The sequence below is a fragment of the Lampris incognitus genome, chromosome 3 (assembly GCF_029633865.1).
Source record: "Lampris incognitus isolate fLamInc1 chromosome 3, fLamInc1.hap2, whole genome shotgun sequence".
Taxonomy (NCBI): Eukaryota; Metazoa; Chordata; class Actinopteri; order Lampriformes; family Lampridae; genus Lampris; species Lampris incognitus.
In genome coordinates this window covers 9,345,267-9,360,742 of record NC_079213.1, presented here as the reverse complement: position 1 = coordinate 9,360,742, position 15,476 = coordinate 9,345,267, and the positions used below count along the sequence as shown (strand labels likewise).

Here is a 15,476-nt window from a genome sequence, read left to right as displayed (position 1 = left end):
CACACACAGCCCCTGTGCACACATCTGTAAATGATTGCATGTACCTGAAACCATTAATGGACTCGTTTGCCACAGGACCGGCTAAATCAGTGTTTACCAACTCCAGTGGTGTCTTGGCTTTGTCTGTAGATTTCCTGTTCCTGTTTTGTAAACTTCCCTTCTATGCATACTGCACACTCTTTGTCAGGTTTACACACTTTACCCTTTATATGCATACCATCAGTGATATCCTGTAGCTTTATGATATCGTCATAGTTGCAGTGGCCCATTATCTCATGCCAAGTTTCTATATCATGGCTCACATGGCACTTTTCAACAACACATTCAGTTTGCAAATAGTACATTTTCCCCTGTACAAAAATGTCAAACCTGGTACCATCCGGTGACATCAGGGCATCTCTGCCCTCTTCGAAGAACACACTGGCTCCGTGTGCTGTCGCAGACTTCACAGAGAAGAGCTCTTGGGGCTACGATGGAATATATAGTGCGTTCCGCAGTGTCACTCTACACCGTCGCCCCTCACTGTCGAGCAGACATACCGTAGCATCTCCCCTGCCCTGCACCACACCAAAGGTGCGCTTACCGTCCGCCAGCTCCATGCAGTGTTTCTCTGGCTCGAACGAGCTGTCAAAGCTCTTGAATTTCTTCTTATCATTGACTATGTGGGAAGAAGTCCCACAGTCCACAATCAATCCTGGTTTGAACTGTTGCCGTCGTCCTGGTCCTGCTGAGCTGGTCTCTCCAGCCTGCACCCTGAAGATGTAGTCCTCTTCTTCCGCAGCATTCCCCAGTCCCTGACCTCGACCTGCTCCGTGACCACCACCGCCGCCGCCACCTTGCTCGCGTGCACACCTGGCTCCATCAGCGTGGTCCTTCTTCTTGCACACTTTCTCCGTGTGACCCTTGACCCGGCAGAAGCTGCACCACACGCTGCGTGAACAGTCCGATTTCCGATGGCCTTTGTCACCGCATCGCCAGCACACCGTTTGATCATCTTCTCCCTCACAGCGTTTCACTGGCTTTTTCTTAGGCGCTGCGTGGGCCTTCATCACCCTCTCGGACGTCTCGTCCGATGCTGTAGCATTAGCTACATCTTCTGCCGCCTCAAAGTTTCTCAATTTGGCCTTAAATTGTCCCAATGTCAACTCACTGTCGCCATGTGTCACCATTAGAGTGAATGGCTTATATTTCTCGGGTAACCCCCTCATCACCATGGCCATCATTAGTCCCTCACTCGGTGCTTCTCCCGCCCCTTTGAGAGCCGTAATGATTTGTTCAGCTCGGATAATGTATTCGGTGATCGTCTCATTATCAGCTTTCTTTAGCCCAGTCAATGTTACATACAGAGTGACAATCCGGGGTCTGCCCTTACCAATGTAATGTTCCCGCAACACCCGTAGACTCTCTCTACCGTTGTTCTTCGTTTCTCTGAAGATCAGTCCCAAGCTTGTGTTGTCCAATAAAGGCGCCAATGCGCAGTAGGCGTCCGCGTTCCGCTCCTCGTCTAGGGCCTGCTCTTCCACTGTCAAAGGTCCCACGGGCTCGGTAAGAATGGTGGTTTTCAGCCCCACACCATGCATGCAACAGAGCATTCGCTCTTCCCACAGTTCATACTCATCGGCCTGTCCGTTGAATGTGGGCCACCTGCTCTTCTTTCGCTCCATCTCCCTAGGTAGCGTTAGCTTAGCTTAGCGTTCCGTTAGCTTCCCGATAGCCTCTCTCGATGCTAACTAGCTTCACACTTGCTAACTTGCTACTCCGTGCTAACCTGCGCGCATCCCGCCATCCGAGGTTATCACACTTTGTGTACTTCTTTTATCAAGCTACTAAATAATCCAACGTTATCTGGGCCCATAACCTGTTAGAAGACTAGACTAATACTTAATGTCTATCTCTGCGCAGATGAAGTGGATTATTAAACCGTTATAAAGACTCGTACTGACTACCAAACTTCTGCTGGAGGGAAAAATGCAGCCTCCGTTTATTCGGTAGTTTGGGGAGAAGAAGGAAATGAACAGCGTCTCAGTGACGTAATCAATCCGCGCATGCAAGCGCAACACCGCCCACTTGTGGACAAAGTCGTAAACAAACTAATAGTACACAGTAACACATAGTCATACAAATACACTGGGGTCATATCTCAACATCACGTTTTTCCTTGGCTCACAATGTTGGCGGAATAGCTCTTTCAATATATCATTGCCATCTACGTCTTCATCGAAGTCAAGCGTGTTATATACCTTAATTGCTTCGTTTCCAGCCACATGTAGGAACGTGGCTCTTTTCATTGCATCTGACTTTTCGTTAATTCCGCTGGCGACAAGGAACAGTTCGAATCTCTGGATCCAGACTCTCCAATTTTCCGCTAGATTTCCTTCTAGACTTAATGAGGTCGGAGGTTTCATCTGCTCCATTTTCTTCCTTTCTTGGGTTTCTTCAAGTTTTATTCTGACACCATGTAATATATGATGGGGTGGAAGCCATGTCTAGTCAGTCAACGACGTTTTTTATTCTGTGGTCTCAATACAAACACAGTAACACAACAGCAAAGTTACAGTGCCTCCTAGCAGTCACACTGAGTAATGCACTTCTTATTCAAATACACTACATTAACCTTTCTATGTAGGGGAAAAATACATGGGTTACACTAGTAACGCAGCTAATCAAACTAAATTCTACATACATATACATATATATCCATACACATACATGTACATATGTAATGGATGTGGGTAGGGCATGAAAGTGACTATGCAAGGGTTTCCAGCATTTATTTGCTTCTGTAGCAGACAAACACAACACACGAGTTGCTTTCCAGTCCCCTCTGCACATCGACTCCCTCAGAAATGCAAAACGGCCCTGTTAGATTTCATTCTCACATTATCACAACAACGTTTTAACTCGTTCCTCTCCAAAACTTAAAATTGAGCCATGAAAAATATACAAAATGAAAAACAGTGCCACCCGGTGGGCAAAGTAAAATGTGCATGGGTTGCTAAACAGAGACAGCGAAAATTATAACATTTAACAAGGAAAACACATACCTGCAGAAGACAAACACAGCACCCATGAGTCGCCTCCTGGTCCCCTCTGCACATCGACTCCTAAACAGCAAAATAACAGAATTTACACTAAGAAAAGGGCGCTAAAATCTGCGGCGCTACGTTGATCACGTGGTACAGGGCTGCCTGACGTAATATCAAAATGGCGCCGGAAAGTTAAATGAAAAATGTCTACAAAATGTATAGTAACGGTCAAAACAACACAACATCTAGGTAACGTAATAGTATTAATGGTAATTCCATAGTATTAACAGTAATCAAAATGTATTAAATGTTACAACATAAACAGCTCATTTGCAAGGAAAACAATGAAGTAGCGCGGCAGCATTTTTCAACACAACTTACCCTCAGCAATGCAAAACAACAAAGAAACGTAACCTAATTACTGGACTTGCGGGCTAGCTGGCTAGCTAAGTTAGCGAACTTGTGCTCGCTAAATTAGCTAACTTGTGCTAGCCATACAACGTTGGATGACCCTTAAGGGAAAGGGGAATGCAGGTGGCTGCTTAGGGCTGTATGTGTATTGCTGTGTGCTGCCGTAGACAGACAGCAGCGTTCCATTTTTTTTTTGGAATTCGACAGACGGCAACGTTCTAGAACCCGCGGCAACTATATATATAGTTCATCGGAATTTGGTCTTCATACCGACTTTCACCTTCATTGCAAACGCACAAATACTAACTACAGAGCATTGTTTGAGCCTTGTTTGAAAAAAAAACCCTGATAAATATCGATCGAGAGACTTTCTTTTTAGTTTTTCTCTCAAAGTCGCACGTGGGATTTTGCAGTTCACAGCAAACCTTTACTTTGGCGACATGAACAGAGAAGAGGAGAAGAAGTAAGTGTTTAAATCTGCCTAGTGGTTCCCTCGGAGAGGAATATGCTACGGGAGTAAAGCCCTTTTCTTGCCCTTTAGTATCTCTCTTTAAGTGGAAGAGTACTGCTGTGTGGCTGCCGCTTACTCCCTCTCGTAGCCCCCCTTCCCATCCACCCCTGTATGTTTGTGCTATGTTTATCTGTTGTCTTGTCTCACCCCGTTTATTGTAAAGCCACTCTGAGTGTTAGAAAAGCGCTATATAAGTTTAATTTATTATTATTATTATTATTATTAAATGTTGAGGCAATTTAGAAACGTGATCCTTTAAATGTGAAGCCAACCTTCCCGCTTCCTCCCAAAGAAGGTGGAGGAAGAAGGAGGAGAAACTTCTCTACGAGAAGAACGGGCGGTCACAACAAAAGGTTGGTATGCATTCTCACTCCTTTTCTCCATCCGTCACTCTCTCACACTAATTCTCTCCTTTTCACACTTGCCTTGTGCACTTTCTCTCATCCACACTCTTTCTCATGATAATGCTAATACCTTTCATTTGTAATGCACATTTCATTACAACTCTCAAAAGTGTTACAGGGTGCCCCGGGTGCATAAAAACAAACTCATTCACTCCACCTTTCTTCCTCTTTCATCCAATTGGGGACCTTAACAAAATCCCTTTGGGCAACATAATGATGCTTATATGGAGCATAATTTAGATTTAAACCTTGACCTGGGTTCAAACCAGGTCATCGTTACAATCAAACAGACATGTTAAGAATCCCACCCTTTGGAGTTGATCACAGGATATATTTCTCTTTAAAACACAAACAGAAACACACATGTGCACACACAAACACACACATACATGCAAACACTATCAAATAGGCTCTATCTCTCTTTTTTTTATACACAGAAGGAAAAGCGTCCACACTTTGTCCCCGTACTGGACTCAGACACTCTGCAGCGTTCCTCAGACCATCAGCAGTCCAGGCTTCCATCCATTATCCAAACTGCTTATCCAACTCAGGGTCGCCGGATGCCGGAGCCTATTCTAGCAGTCATCGGGCGGCAGATCGGGAGACACCCTGGACAGGCCACCAGTCGATCACAGTCGAGGCCTGTCTTGCCAAAAATAGACAAGTGCCAGTTGAAAAAGCGTCCCAGTGCAAAGCCTGTGGTCAGTGTCATTGATTTTCAGTTCACCTGACGTTTTGTCTGTCTTCCTGTCTGTTGTGGTAGTTGTAGCAGCAGTAGCACATCAACATCATGATGATTGTGATTATGTTATCTGTAAATGTCTCAATATTTTGGGAGTAGCAGCAGCACAGCAAGTCGAAGCAGAAGCACAGCGAGTTGAAGCAGCAGCACAGCAAGTCGAAGGCCCCTTGCCCAAAAGAGGAGAAGACAGACTTCAAGCCAAGCTTGGGCAAACAGCGAAAGCAGAAACATCGCTCCTTTATGGGACTCAGGTTGCCCATGTCCCCTGGAGGTAAATTCTCATTTCCAATTCAGGGTCTTTGTAGCACACATTTCACCAGAAAGGTCGGAGGAAGCTAGTAAGCCATGTTGCTAGAGATCTCACACACACACACTCACTCACACACACACTCACACACACACACACACACACACACACACACACACACACACACACACTCACACACACACACACACGCACACGTGTGCACCTGCTATAGAGGCTCAGTCTATGTGGGGGTCACACATCCCACTGCTGGTCCAAAAGATTTCTGGATTCTCGGGGGGGGGGGGGGGGGGCAACACAAAACAAGAAGTTGTTGGGATAAGAGTTAGGAGGATGAGGTTTCTTTCATAGTGTTAACGTGTGTAGAGAAGGTGGAAGGAAAGAATACAATAAAACAACTTCAGAGGCAACTTAAAACGAATAACTGCATTTGAACAGACTGCCTCTTTTCTATTACAGACATTACATGATTATTAAGGGTTTTTGATGTGTCACATTTCTTAAGAGAAACGTATGTTACTTGTATTGTCAGGGACACTGTAGCTTTGACCTTCCCTTCCTCAGTGTGTAATACACCGAGAAGAGAGTGTCTCTTTCAGTTTTCCTTTCCGTCCTCGCAGAAGTGTTGGAGGCCTTTGGTCATCGCTTGACAGAGTTCGAGCGAGAGGAGATATTGAATTACTCAGAGATCTGGTACCTCGGTCTACATTCCCCTAAGATCAATGGCTCAAAGAGCTCCCCACACAACAACGGCTATGATGACCCCCAGACGTACTATCTGCAGGTAACTGTTCAGCTGTGTGATGTAGAAAGTGGGTAAATCTTAGACAACAGGGTGTCATGGGGAGCACAGAGGTCATCCTTCGAATGGAAAGGGTTGGGGCCTCCATGACAGTGAGCAATATTCCTGTTGAAGGGTCCCTGAGCAAGGCACTGAATCCCTGCCAACAGAAAGTATGCTAGTTTTGTATGTTATTTGACCATCCTTCATCCCAGTTGGTCTAATCAAAAAAATACCTAATTTAGCTGGTGGCTGGTACAGAAAGTTTGTCTACTCTTCCCATACCACTGGCAGGCATAATGGCAACTTGTTGTCTAGATCAATAATTAAAATCTCTTTCCTTGTTGCATGTTTGTCTTTTTCCTTTGGTTTTAGCGATCAGTCAATGAACCAACCTTTTGTCCACAGGTCCTCCATGACCACATTGCCTACCGTTATGAGGTGCTGGAGGTTTTGGGTCAAGGTACCTATGGGCAGGTCCTGAAATGCTGGGACGTTAAGAAACGGGAGTTTGTGGCTATGAAGCTGCTGAGAAGCAAAAAATGGTAAAAAAAAAAAAAAATCTACAACTCTTTCACATGCTTATACAACTGATATTGAAAATGCAAATTTTAAGACACGTTTATCAAATGCATTTGTACATGTATGCAGAATCCTGGATAACACATGATGCCCTCAGCAGACCTCGTATGGGGAAAAGCTAATGCATCTGTGGGACTGTGCATGCACAACAGCATATATATTCATGCACAGACACCATATACATTATAAATATTCTCATCAATATCCATATGGAGATTAATAGGTCCAGACATGCTGCGGTGTCCCATAGTTAGTTTATCTAACATATCCCTGAACTTGTGTTCTGATAACAAATGGTTCTACTGTTGTATTTCTACACATAGCGCATGTGCATTAGCGAACGTTAGTACGTTCTAACTTATTATTTCATCTATTTACATAATATTTTTACTTTACCCTATTTTTCCCTTTGGTTGTTCTAATGAATGCTAGTATAATGATCCAATTCTGATTTGGACCGGTACCAAGTTCAAACTAATGAGGCACAATTAAGATGTTATGATAAACATAGTGTAGCAGTCACCTTCATGACCAGAGATCTCATGTTGTTCCCGGTGGTCCTTTGCCGTCCAGCTATTATCAGTTTGGGAAGAGAGAGGTCAAGATCCTAGAAGCCCTCCGAAAGAAGGATGAAATGAACGTCTACAATATCGTCCGTAAGAAGGATCACTTCCACTTCCGGAAACATTTGTGTATCACCTTTGAACTGCTGGGGTGAGCTTAAAAAAAGATTGTTTAATTTCTAATGAGTGTGCAGCTTGGCGACTACCCAGCCACACGTCATTTAAGTGTGACAAACGTTGCTCACTGCCATATGTGAGACATACTGCCCACTGTTTACCGGAACTGCCCCACATAACTGAATCTCCCTTGGGATAATTGATGGTATTTAAACCTGTTTCCAATCTGACTTGTTTTTCCCCAGAGAAACCCTGTACAGGAAGGCCAATGCTGACGAGAGCCTCAGCACAGCAGAGGTGAGGAAGTACGCCACCTCCCTCCTGAAGTGTCTCTCGCTGCTGAAGAAAGAGAAGCTCATGCACTGTGATCTCAAACCGGTACGGCTCATCGTTACATGTCTACACCGGGAGCACCACTCTTTGGTTTAACACAGCCCGGGTGGTGCTAGTTAACAGAGTAGGATTTGTTTTAGCACGGCACCGACACTTGTGCAACCACGTCTCTGTCCCAAGTTTTAAGCAAACGTTCAAAAAAGTTGATTAAAATGCAAATCAGGTGCATTACGAACAATTTTAACAATCCTTGCGTACGGAAATATGTCATCGAAAACATTTGAGAAAAAATAAAAGTTGAACGACTTGCAGACATAAAACAAAATGGTCCAGCTCATATGCGTGTATGTTTCTCTTTCAGGAGAACATTGTTCTGTCAAGCAGAAAGCCACACAGACTCAAAGTGATTGACTTTGGCATAAGCCGCTATGAAAAAGAGGCTAGAGGTATGTGTCCGTTTGTTTTTATGGTCTTGTGTAAATCATGTTGTAAAGTTTAATACGAAACACGGTGGGGAACAGACACAGCACTCTATAGGGGCAGCTGCAAGCACTGGTTCCTTATGGCAGTTACATGGACATGCACTACACAAGGCATGTACGTATACAGTACACAAAATACACATTAAATGAGATTAACAGTCCCGAAGGAGACTTACTATGGAATTACAACACAAAACAATACTCCTTCCATCTGACATCTCTCTCTCTCTCTACTCTTTTCTCTCTCACAGCCAAGTCCTACATCCAGACTCGGCCCTATCGCGCTCCGGAGGCGATCCTGGGCCATGTCTGTAGTGTTGCTGTTGACATGTGGAGTCTAGGCTGCATTATATTTGAACTCTGCACTGGACAAGAGCTTTTCCGGTGTTGGGACAATGCAGAACATCTGTCCCTCATGATAGAGGTAACAAGAAGAGTGGACTATATATACTATAACACTAACTGGTTCCTTGACCATTTAATGAGTTGAGATTCAAGTTCATTTAAATTCATTCTCCAAAATAAAATGTGATCGTGTTTTGTGTTTGTGTTAGATAGGATAGATGAAGCAGGTGAAACAACATTCACATTGCATGCACTTACACCTAACCACACATAGCAAGAGAGGGATGAGTGCCGTATGTGTGAATTGTACATATGTATACGTATGACAATTGTATTGGTTTTGATGTATCAGTCACTATTGGTTTTATGTGTATTTTCAGGCGCTGGGTACACCACCCCAAGGTCTTCTTGCATCGGCACCAAATAAGAAGAAGTTCTTCGGTGAGCAATTTGATTCCTTGACCTACATTGTGATAAAAGTGGAAGGATTTCCTGCCATCCAATTGTCAGTGTGTTGACATTGTTACATGTGTATCAGACTCCAAGGGCGTGCTGATTCATAAACAGAAGAGTGAAAAGGAAATGCAGCAGCCCAGAAGAAAAGATCTAGCCAGCATGTTGAGGACCAAGGAACCACATCTCCTGGACTTCATTAAGCGCTGCTTGGTGTACGTCAGCTCCCTCACAAACACTGTCGATAGAAATTGAAAAGTCTGTGTGCAAACCGTGTATTATTTTCAGATTGTGGGTTAACTTATCATTAGTATCCTCCCTGCACTTTTGTAAGCCCTTCTTCTGAAAGTGTTTGGATTATTACATCCTAAGTGGTTTCCATTCACCTGACAGCAGTTAACATCAGGCCTTTAATAACTTTGTAGTACAAATGGACATCAAGAAATTCAATGTCCACAGTTCTGAGTGTCTGTAGTTTGTTTCTAAAGGTGTTAAGACTGCAAAACTTATCTAATTATCAGTTTAAGATAACTTGCGATTTTTTTCTAAATGTGTTATCCACTAGATGGGACCCGAGCCAAAGGATGACGCCGGACAAGGCCATGCAGCATCCTTGGATCTTGCAGCATAAGGAGAGCAGTGGATCTCAGTTCGGCCTCAAAAGACAAGTCACAACAACAGATGGTAAGAGGAGACATCTGAAAAGAAAAGCATGTTTCTAAAACTTTATATATTATTTGTGGAAAAAAAGAAAGCATTGCCTGAAGTTCAACATCAATATAGCAATCAATAAATAAAGATCTGGTCTGTAAGCAAATCATCACTTTGTCAACAAGGAACTTGTGATATCCACTATTCCCATTATTCTATTCCAAATAGTGGCCATGTCTTTGTGGAACAAGAAACTTTATTTACAAATGCATTTTGATTGTTGTAGGCAATTGAGGTGTCTGATTATCATTAAACATTGCATATATAATAAGTTCCTGACCCAGGTCTCTTGTTTTGTGGTTCTTCTCAAAGCATTTTCAAGATTTGTTTTTATTGACTTGATTTTCTCACACAGTGGCCAGAAACTCTGTTGTTGGCATGGAAGCCGACCTGCTCAGCCGAAGGAAACTGTGTCCTGCACGTCTGCCCCGGTTGGAGGCCACCAAAAAAGCCCAAGTTCAGCAAAAGGCCAGCAGGGCAGAGAAGGTGAGCTATGTCGTTTTGAGCCCACCCCCCCCAACTAATGGGCATCAGGTCATCAGTTTACAGCTCTCTCTTCTTCTTTTTTTTGGACGGTGATGCTGGTCGCGTGGCTTGTGTCCTGGGCTGTTCCAGTGGCGTCTGGACACTGCTTGGCATCCTGTGCATCATATTCTTCATACATTTTATAATTCCATCTTAATTCTGTTATCCTCTTTCAGTGTTGTATTCTGTAAATTGTGTAAACACAACATCCATTGCACATTGTCCATCTTGGGAGAGAGCTCCCTCCTCTGTTGCTCTCCCTGAGGTTTCTTCCTATTTTTTCTCCCTGTTAAAGGGCTTCTTTTTAGGGAGTTGTTCCTTATCCGATACGGGGGTCTAAGGACAGGATGTTGTGTTGCTGTAAAGCCCACTGAGGCAAATTTGTAACTTGTCATGTTGGGCTATATAAATGAAATTGACTTGACTTGACTTGACTCTCCCAGATTCCTCAGGTGGCGGCAGCTTCGGTTGGGAGCTTCAAACTACCCAGGCCGATGAGTGGCAGACCAAACAGAACAGCTAGTGAAATTAAATGCAAAACTCACCCACTGCCATCTTTTGCAAGGGTAGAACAGCCCAACCGCCCACTGCTGCCCAACACTGCAGAGGTGCCAGTCACAACGGTCAAAATCAGCCAGGCAGGAAGTGCCAGAAAGGATGTCACCACAAAAAGAAAGACCCACCTCACCAGCAGAGAGCCATCCCTGCAAATCAGGGGTCACCAACCTTTTTTGCACCGCGGACCAGTTCGATATTGACAATGTTCTGGCGGACCGGGGGAGAGACGGGGGTGCGTTAATAACTACGGGGATATAGGTTAGGCTTATAAGTCAGTAGTATCATAACATTTTTTTTATCATTTTAGTTTTTATTGAAGTTTTTAGGTCAATACAAACATGGCATCCGTATTCAGAAGTAAACATTGAATTATCTACATTTACTTGCACACAAGCCCAACAGGGCAACTCAAAACAAACAAACAAAAAAACACACAACAAAATGAGCTACAAGAGCTTCCTGTGGGTCTAACCTTCCAGTCTTAAGTGTTGTCATGAATTATGTTGTCGCGTGTTTGCTCCTTAAACCATGTCCATTTCTTCCACTGGTCTTCCATCCGAGGTACTGTAAGTCTCAATCGATGAGTCAGTTTTTCCATCGTATGAATGTCCTCCACTATTTCCATCCATTGTCCTTGTGTGGGGGCGTCCACCTGGCACCATTTTCTTGTGATTGCCTTCTTAGCCGCAATCAGCAGTATCTTAACCAAACATCTATCACTTGGCCCTATATCGTCGTTTTTAAAATTACAGAGATAGAGGGTCATATAGCACTTAGGGAAGTCATATCCAAGTACCTTTTGTATTACATCATGAACCATCTCCCAAAACATCGCTAGCTTATTACATTTCCAAAATATATGCGAGTGGTCTACATCCTCTGTTCCACATTTCCTCCATCATGACAGTTTGGTGGTGCTGGAGTATCTATTTTTGATTCTTGGTGTAATAAAAAAACGTATCAGATTTTTCCAGGAGAATTTCCTCCATATCCGCGAACTAGTGGAGGATTGATGAACTTTCCACATATTCTGCCAGTCCTCCTCTGTAATTTCTGTGCCAAATTCTAATTCCCATTTTTCTTTTATATATGTAGTTGAGTGTTTATTAGTTGTGAGAGCTTGATATAGTACAGATATAGTCCTAGATTTTCTCCCTTTATATGCGTTGATTATAATTTGAATCACACTGTTCACCTCCATGGAGGGTCCTCCCCTGATATGTTTGTTGTAATAATCCCTTAATTGTAAATATCTAAAGAAGTCATGATTCTCCAAATCAAACTTGTCTTTCATACCCTGAAAACTCTCCATCTCCTCTTTTTCCTCTAGAGTGCACCATGCTGTGATTCCCCAGTTAACCCACAGTTTAAAAACTGTGTCATGCCTCGCTGGAGTAAAGTCTCTATCATATGCTACCCATCTCAATAACTGTATCTCATCTTGTAATTTGTTGATTTTAATCAATTTAAACCATAACTCCAGTGTAAATAATGTGACTGAATCAATGTGGGTTTTTGTTTTCTTGTATACTTCTTTATCCCCTAAAATATTCTGGATAGGGTACCCACCATATACCCTTTCCATGACTTTCCACTTGGCCATGTAATCTTGCCTACACCAGTCAACAGCATATCTCAGCTGGGCAGCTTTGAAATATTCTTTTAGATTTGGTAAACCCATACCTCCCTTTTCCTTTGAGAGTTGGAGAGTTTCATACCTTACTCTGGGCTTCTTCCCTCCCCAAATAAATCTAGATATTGTCCTATCCCACCTATCAAATTGAGCTTGAGTCACCTCTACAGGCAACGATTGGAATAGGTAAAGAAGCCTTGGTAGAATATTCATTCTAACTGTCTCAATTCTTGAGCTGAAGTCAAGTGGCAGAGTGGACCATCTATCAATATCCTTTTGCATCACATCGTTGATCTTGCCGTAATTTGCTTTATGTAATTTAGACAATTCCTTGGTAATGTAAATTCCCAAATATTTGATTTTGTTTAGATTCCAATTAAAGTCAAATTTTCCCTTGAATTATGTGGTTGGAGTATAATTGAGAACTAGCACCTGTGGTTTTGAGATGTTAATTTTATATCCAGATAAATGACCATATAGTTCTAGTAGCTTCATTAGTTGAGGGAGTGATGTATGTGGTTGCTCAAGATAGGCTATGACATCATCAGCAAATAGCCCCACCTTGTGGACAGTGCCATTCACTGTCACTCCATTAATTCCTTCATTTTGGCGAATGGCCTCCGCTAAAGGCTCAATGAATAACGCGAACAGTGTCGGAGACAAACAGCATCCTTGTCTTGTCGACCTCTGCAAACTGAACTTGTTCGTTAAACTCCCGTTTATTTTAATCCGAGCATTAGGTTGTTGATATAATGTTTTAATGCACTGTATTGACTTATTGCTGAACCCTAGTCGTTCCAATACTGCATACAAAAAATTCCAAGACACCCGATCGAATGTTTTTTCTGCATCTAAACTTACTAATAGTGTAGCTTGTTTTCTCTTACTCGCTTGATCTACAATATGCAATGTCCTTCTGATATTATCATGCGTTTGTCTTTCTCTCATGAATCCTGTTTGAGCTTCATCTATCAAATCACCTATGAATGAGTTTAACCTTTTGGAGATAATTGTCGTATATATTTTATAATCTACATTTAATAGTGAAATAGGTCTGTAGTTCCCACAATATTCTTTATCCTTTCCCGGTTTTGGAATGACTGTGATTATTGCCTCTGACCATGATGGTGGTATCTTATTATTGTGAAGTGTCCAATTGAAGGATCTCCGAAGTATCGGTGCCAGCTCTTCCCTAAACACTTTGTACCATTCTGCAGGGTATCCATCGCTGCCCGGGCTTCTATTGTTTTTCAAAGAATTTATTGCATCTATCACCTCTTCCATCTTGATGTCAGCTGTTAATTTGTCATTTTGGAGCCGTCCAATTGAGGGTAAATCTAATGAATTCAAAAAGGTATTAATTTCCGCTTCGGGTGCAGGTGTGGGTTGTGAATATAGCTCTTTATAATATCCCAAAAATATGTCCTCTATGCTTTCTGGTATATTCGTTAACTCATTGAATGGGGGTCTCTGATCTTATGTATATGGCCAACTGCTTGCTGTTTGCGAATACGTTTTGCCAACAGTTTAGTTGCGCGCGGGCCTGTTTCATAATATATTTGTTTGAGAAACAAGCTTTTTTTCTCAACTTCATCTAACAGTTCTTTATTAATGTCTGACTTAGCCGATTTGATTTGCTCCAACACCACAGGATTTCCCGCAGTCTGGTATTCCCTCTCCATTTCTCTTAACCTGTCCGTATTCTTTCTGGATATAATTGATCTTGCCTTTTTGATCAATGCTGAATGCGCTATTAACTTTCCCCTGATGACCGCCTTCATGGCATCCCAAAATATTGTTGGGTCTACTTCCCCATTGCTGTTGTCTTCTAGATATGTCCGAATATCCGTCTTTAACATAATCTTACTCTGCTCACTGTTCAGTAGACCCACATTAAACCGCCAAACCGGATTTCGCTTTCTACAATTCAAATTAATTTCTAAATATACTGGATTGTGATCTGAGATATCCGCCCCTCCAATCCTACACTCCTTTACTCTGTAAATATCGTCTTTGCTCACAAGGAAATAGTCTATCCTTGAATGAACTTTATGTACAGCTGAGTAATGTGTATAGTCTTTTTCCTGAGGGTGCAATTGTCTCCACACATCATCCATCCCCATCTCTTCCAGTGATATATTTACAAATCGAGTGACCTGTGTTTTAGTACTTTTGATACTGGTCGTATCCATTTTGTGATTCAAAACGACATTCAAATCTCCCCCACAAATTAAGACCCCCCCTCTGACTCGTTTGCTATCTCATCAAACAAAGATTTAAAAAATATTTTATCACTTTCAGCAGGGGCGTATATATTTACCAATGTCACTGGTTTGTTCTCTAACCTCCCCTTCACTATAATATATCTCCCCTCCTTGTCTCCCATCTCCCTATCATAATCGAATTGAGTTTTGTTTGATATTAAAATTGCAACACCTCTCCTGCGCCCTTCCTTGTAGGAGCTATAATATGAATGTATGTACCCATATTTCTTAAGTTTCCCATGCTCTATCTGTGTTAAATGGGTCTCTTGTAGGAATATGATTTGTACATCCTCCTTTTTTAGCTTAATCATAACCTTTTCCCTTTTCTTTAACATATTTAGACCGTTAACATTCAGCGACATTATTTTAGTAGTGTGAACCATCTAGACATCTTGATACACTTTTTCCATATATTCCCACAGAGCTCCAAACAAAAAAACTACAAATATAAAACACGTTAATCAACAACAAAAATAACTTCCAACTAAAGGGACCTAACCACCCCGAGTCCCCGTTGGTAGGTGAAGGGGAAATCCTTTTCAGAAAGGGCCCCACTCTAGACTTGACATTTTGCCCATCACATGGGATAAGCCTACAGCCTTGTCTAGGCATGTCCAACGTTTGGCAACCGTATAGCCTACCTCTCTCAGTGGCATGTGATGAAAAAGCCTTTTGTAATGGAGCTCAACTCAGTCAGAACGATACCAATCCTACTTTCTCCGATAGGCCCGGAGCTTCTCTTTCGCTCGTTGTGCAGCTTCACGTCCTCC

The 15,476-nt window shown here is 42.5% G+C and overlaps 1 protein-coding gene across 1 annotated transcript; it reads left to right on the top strand.

Annotated features, from left to right (window-relative positions):
- The first annotated feature begins 3,877 nt into the window (after positions 1-3,877).
- LOC130109130 (dual specificity tyrosine-phosphorylation-regulated kinase 4-like) lies at positions 3,878-10,774 on the top strand. The gene is made up of 13 exons (XM_056275873.1): positions 3,878-3,900; positions 4,244-4,301; positions 5,194-5,365; positions 5,980-6,143; positions 6,549-6,685; positions 7,296-7,436; positions 7,648-7,780; positions 8,097-8,181; positions 8,469-8,641; positions 8,943-9,003; positions 9,101-9,230; positions 9,581-9,699; positions 10,704-10,774. Exons 1-13 carry the CDS (start codon positions 3,878-3,880, stop codon positions 10,772-10,774), a joined length of 1,467 nt encoding a protein of 488 aa, XP_056131848.1.
- The last annotated feature ends 4,702 nt before the right edge of the window (positions 10,775-15,476 follow it).

What these genes read in the sequence shown, in the direction of transcription:
- LOC130109130 (XM_056275873.1), top strand. Translation starts at nt 3,878, where the DNA reads ATGAACAGAGAAGAGGAGAAGAA. An exon ending in ATCTGTCCCTCATGATAGAG is followed by an intron (nt 8,642 to 8,942) that starts GTAACAAGAAGA and finishes GTGTATTTTCAG; the next exon opens with GCGCTGGGTACACCACCCCA. An exon ending in AAATAAGAAGAAGTTCTTCG is followed by an intron (nt 9,004 to 9,100) that starts GTGAGCAATTTG and finishes CATGTGTATCAG; the next exon opens with ACTCCAAGGGCGTGCTGATT.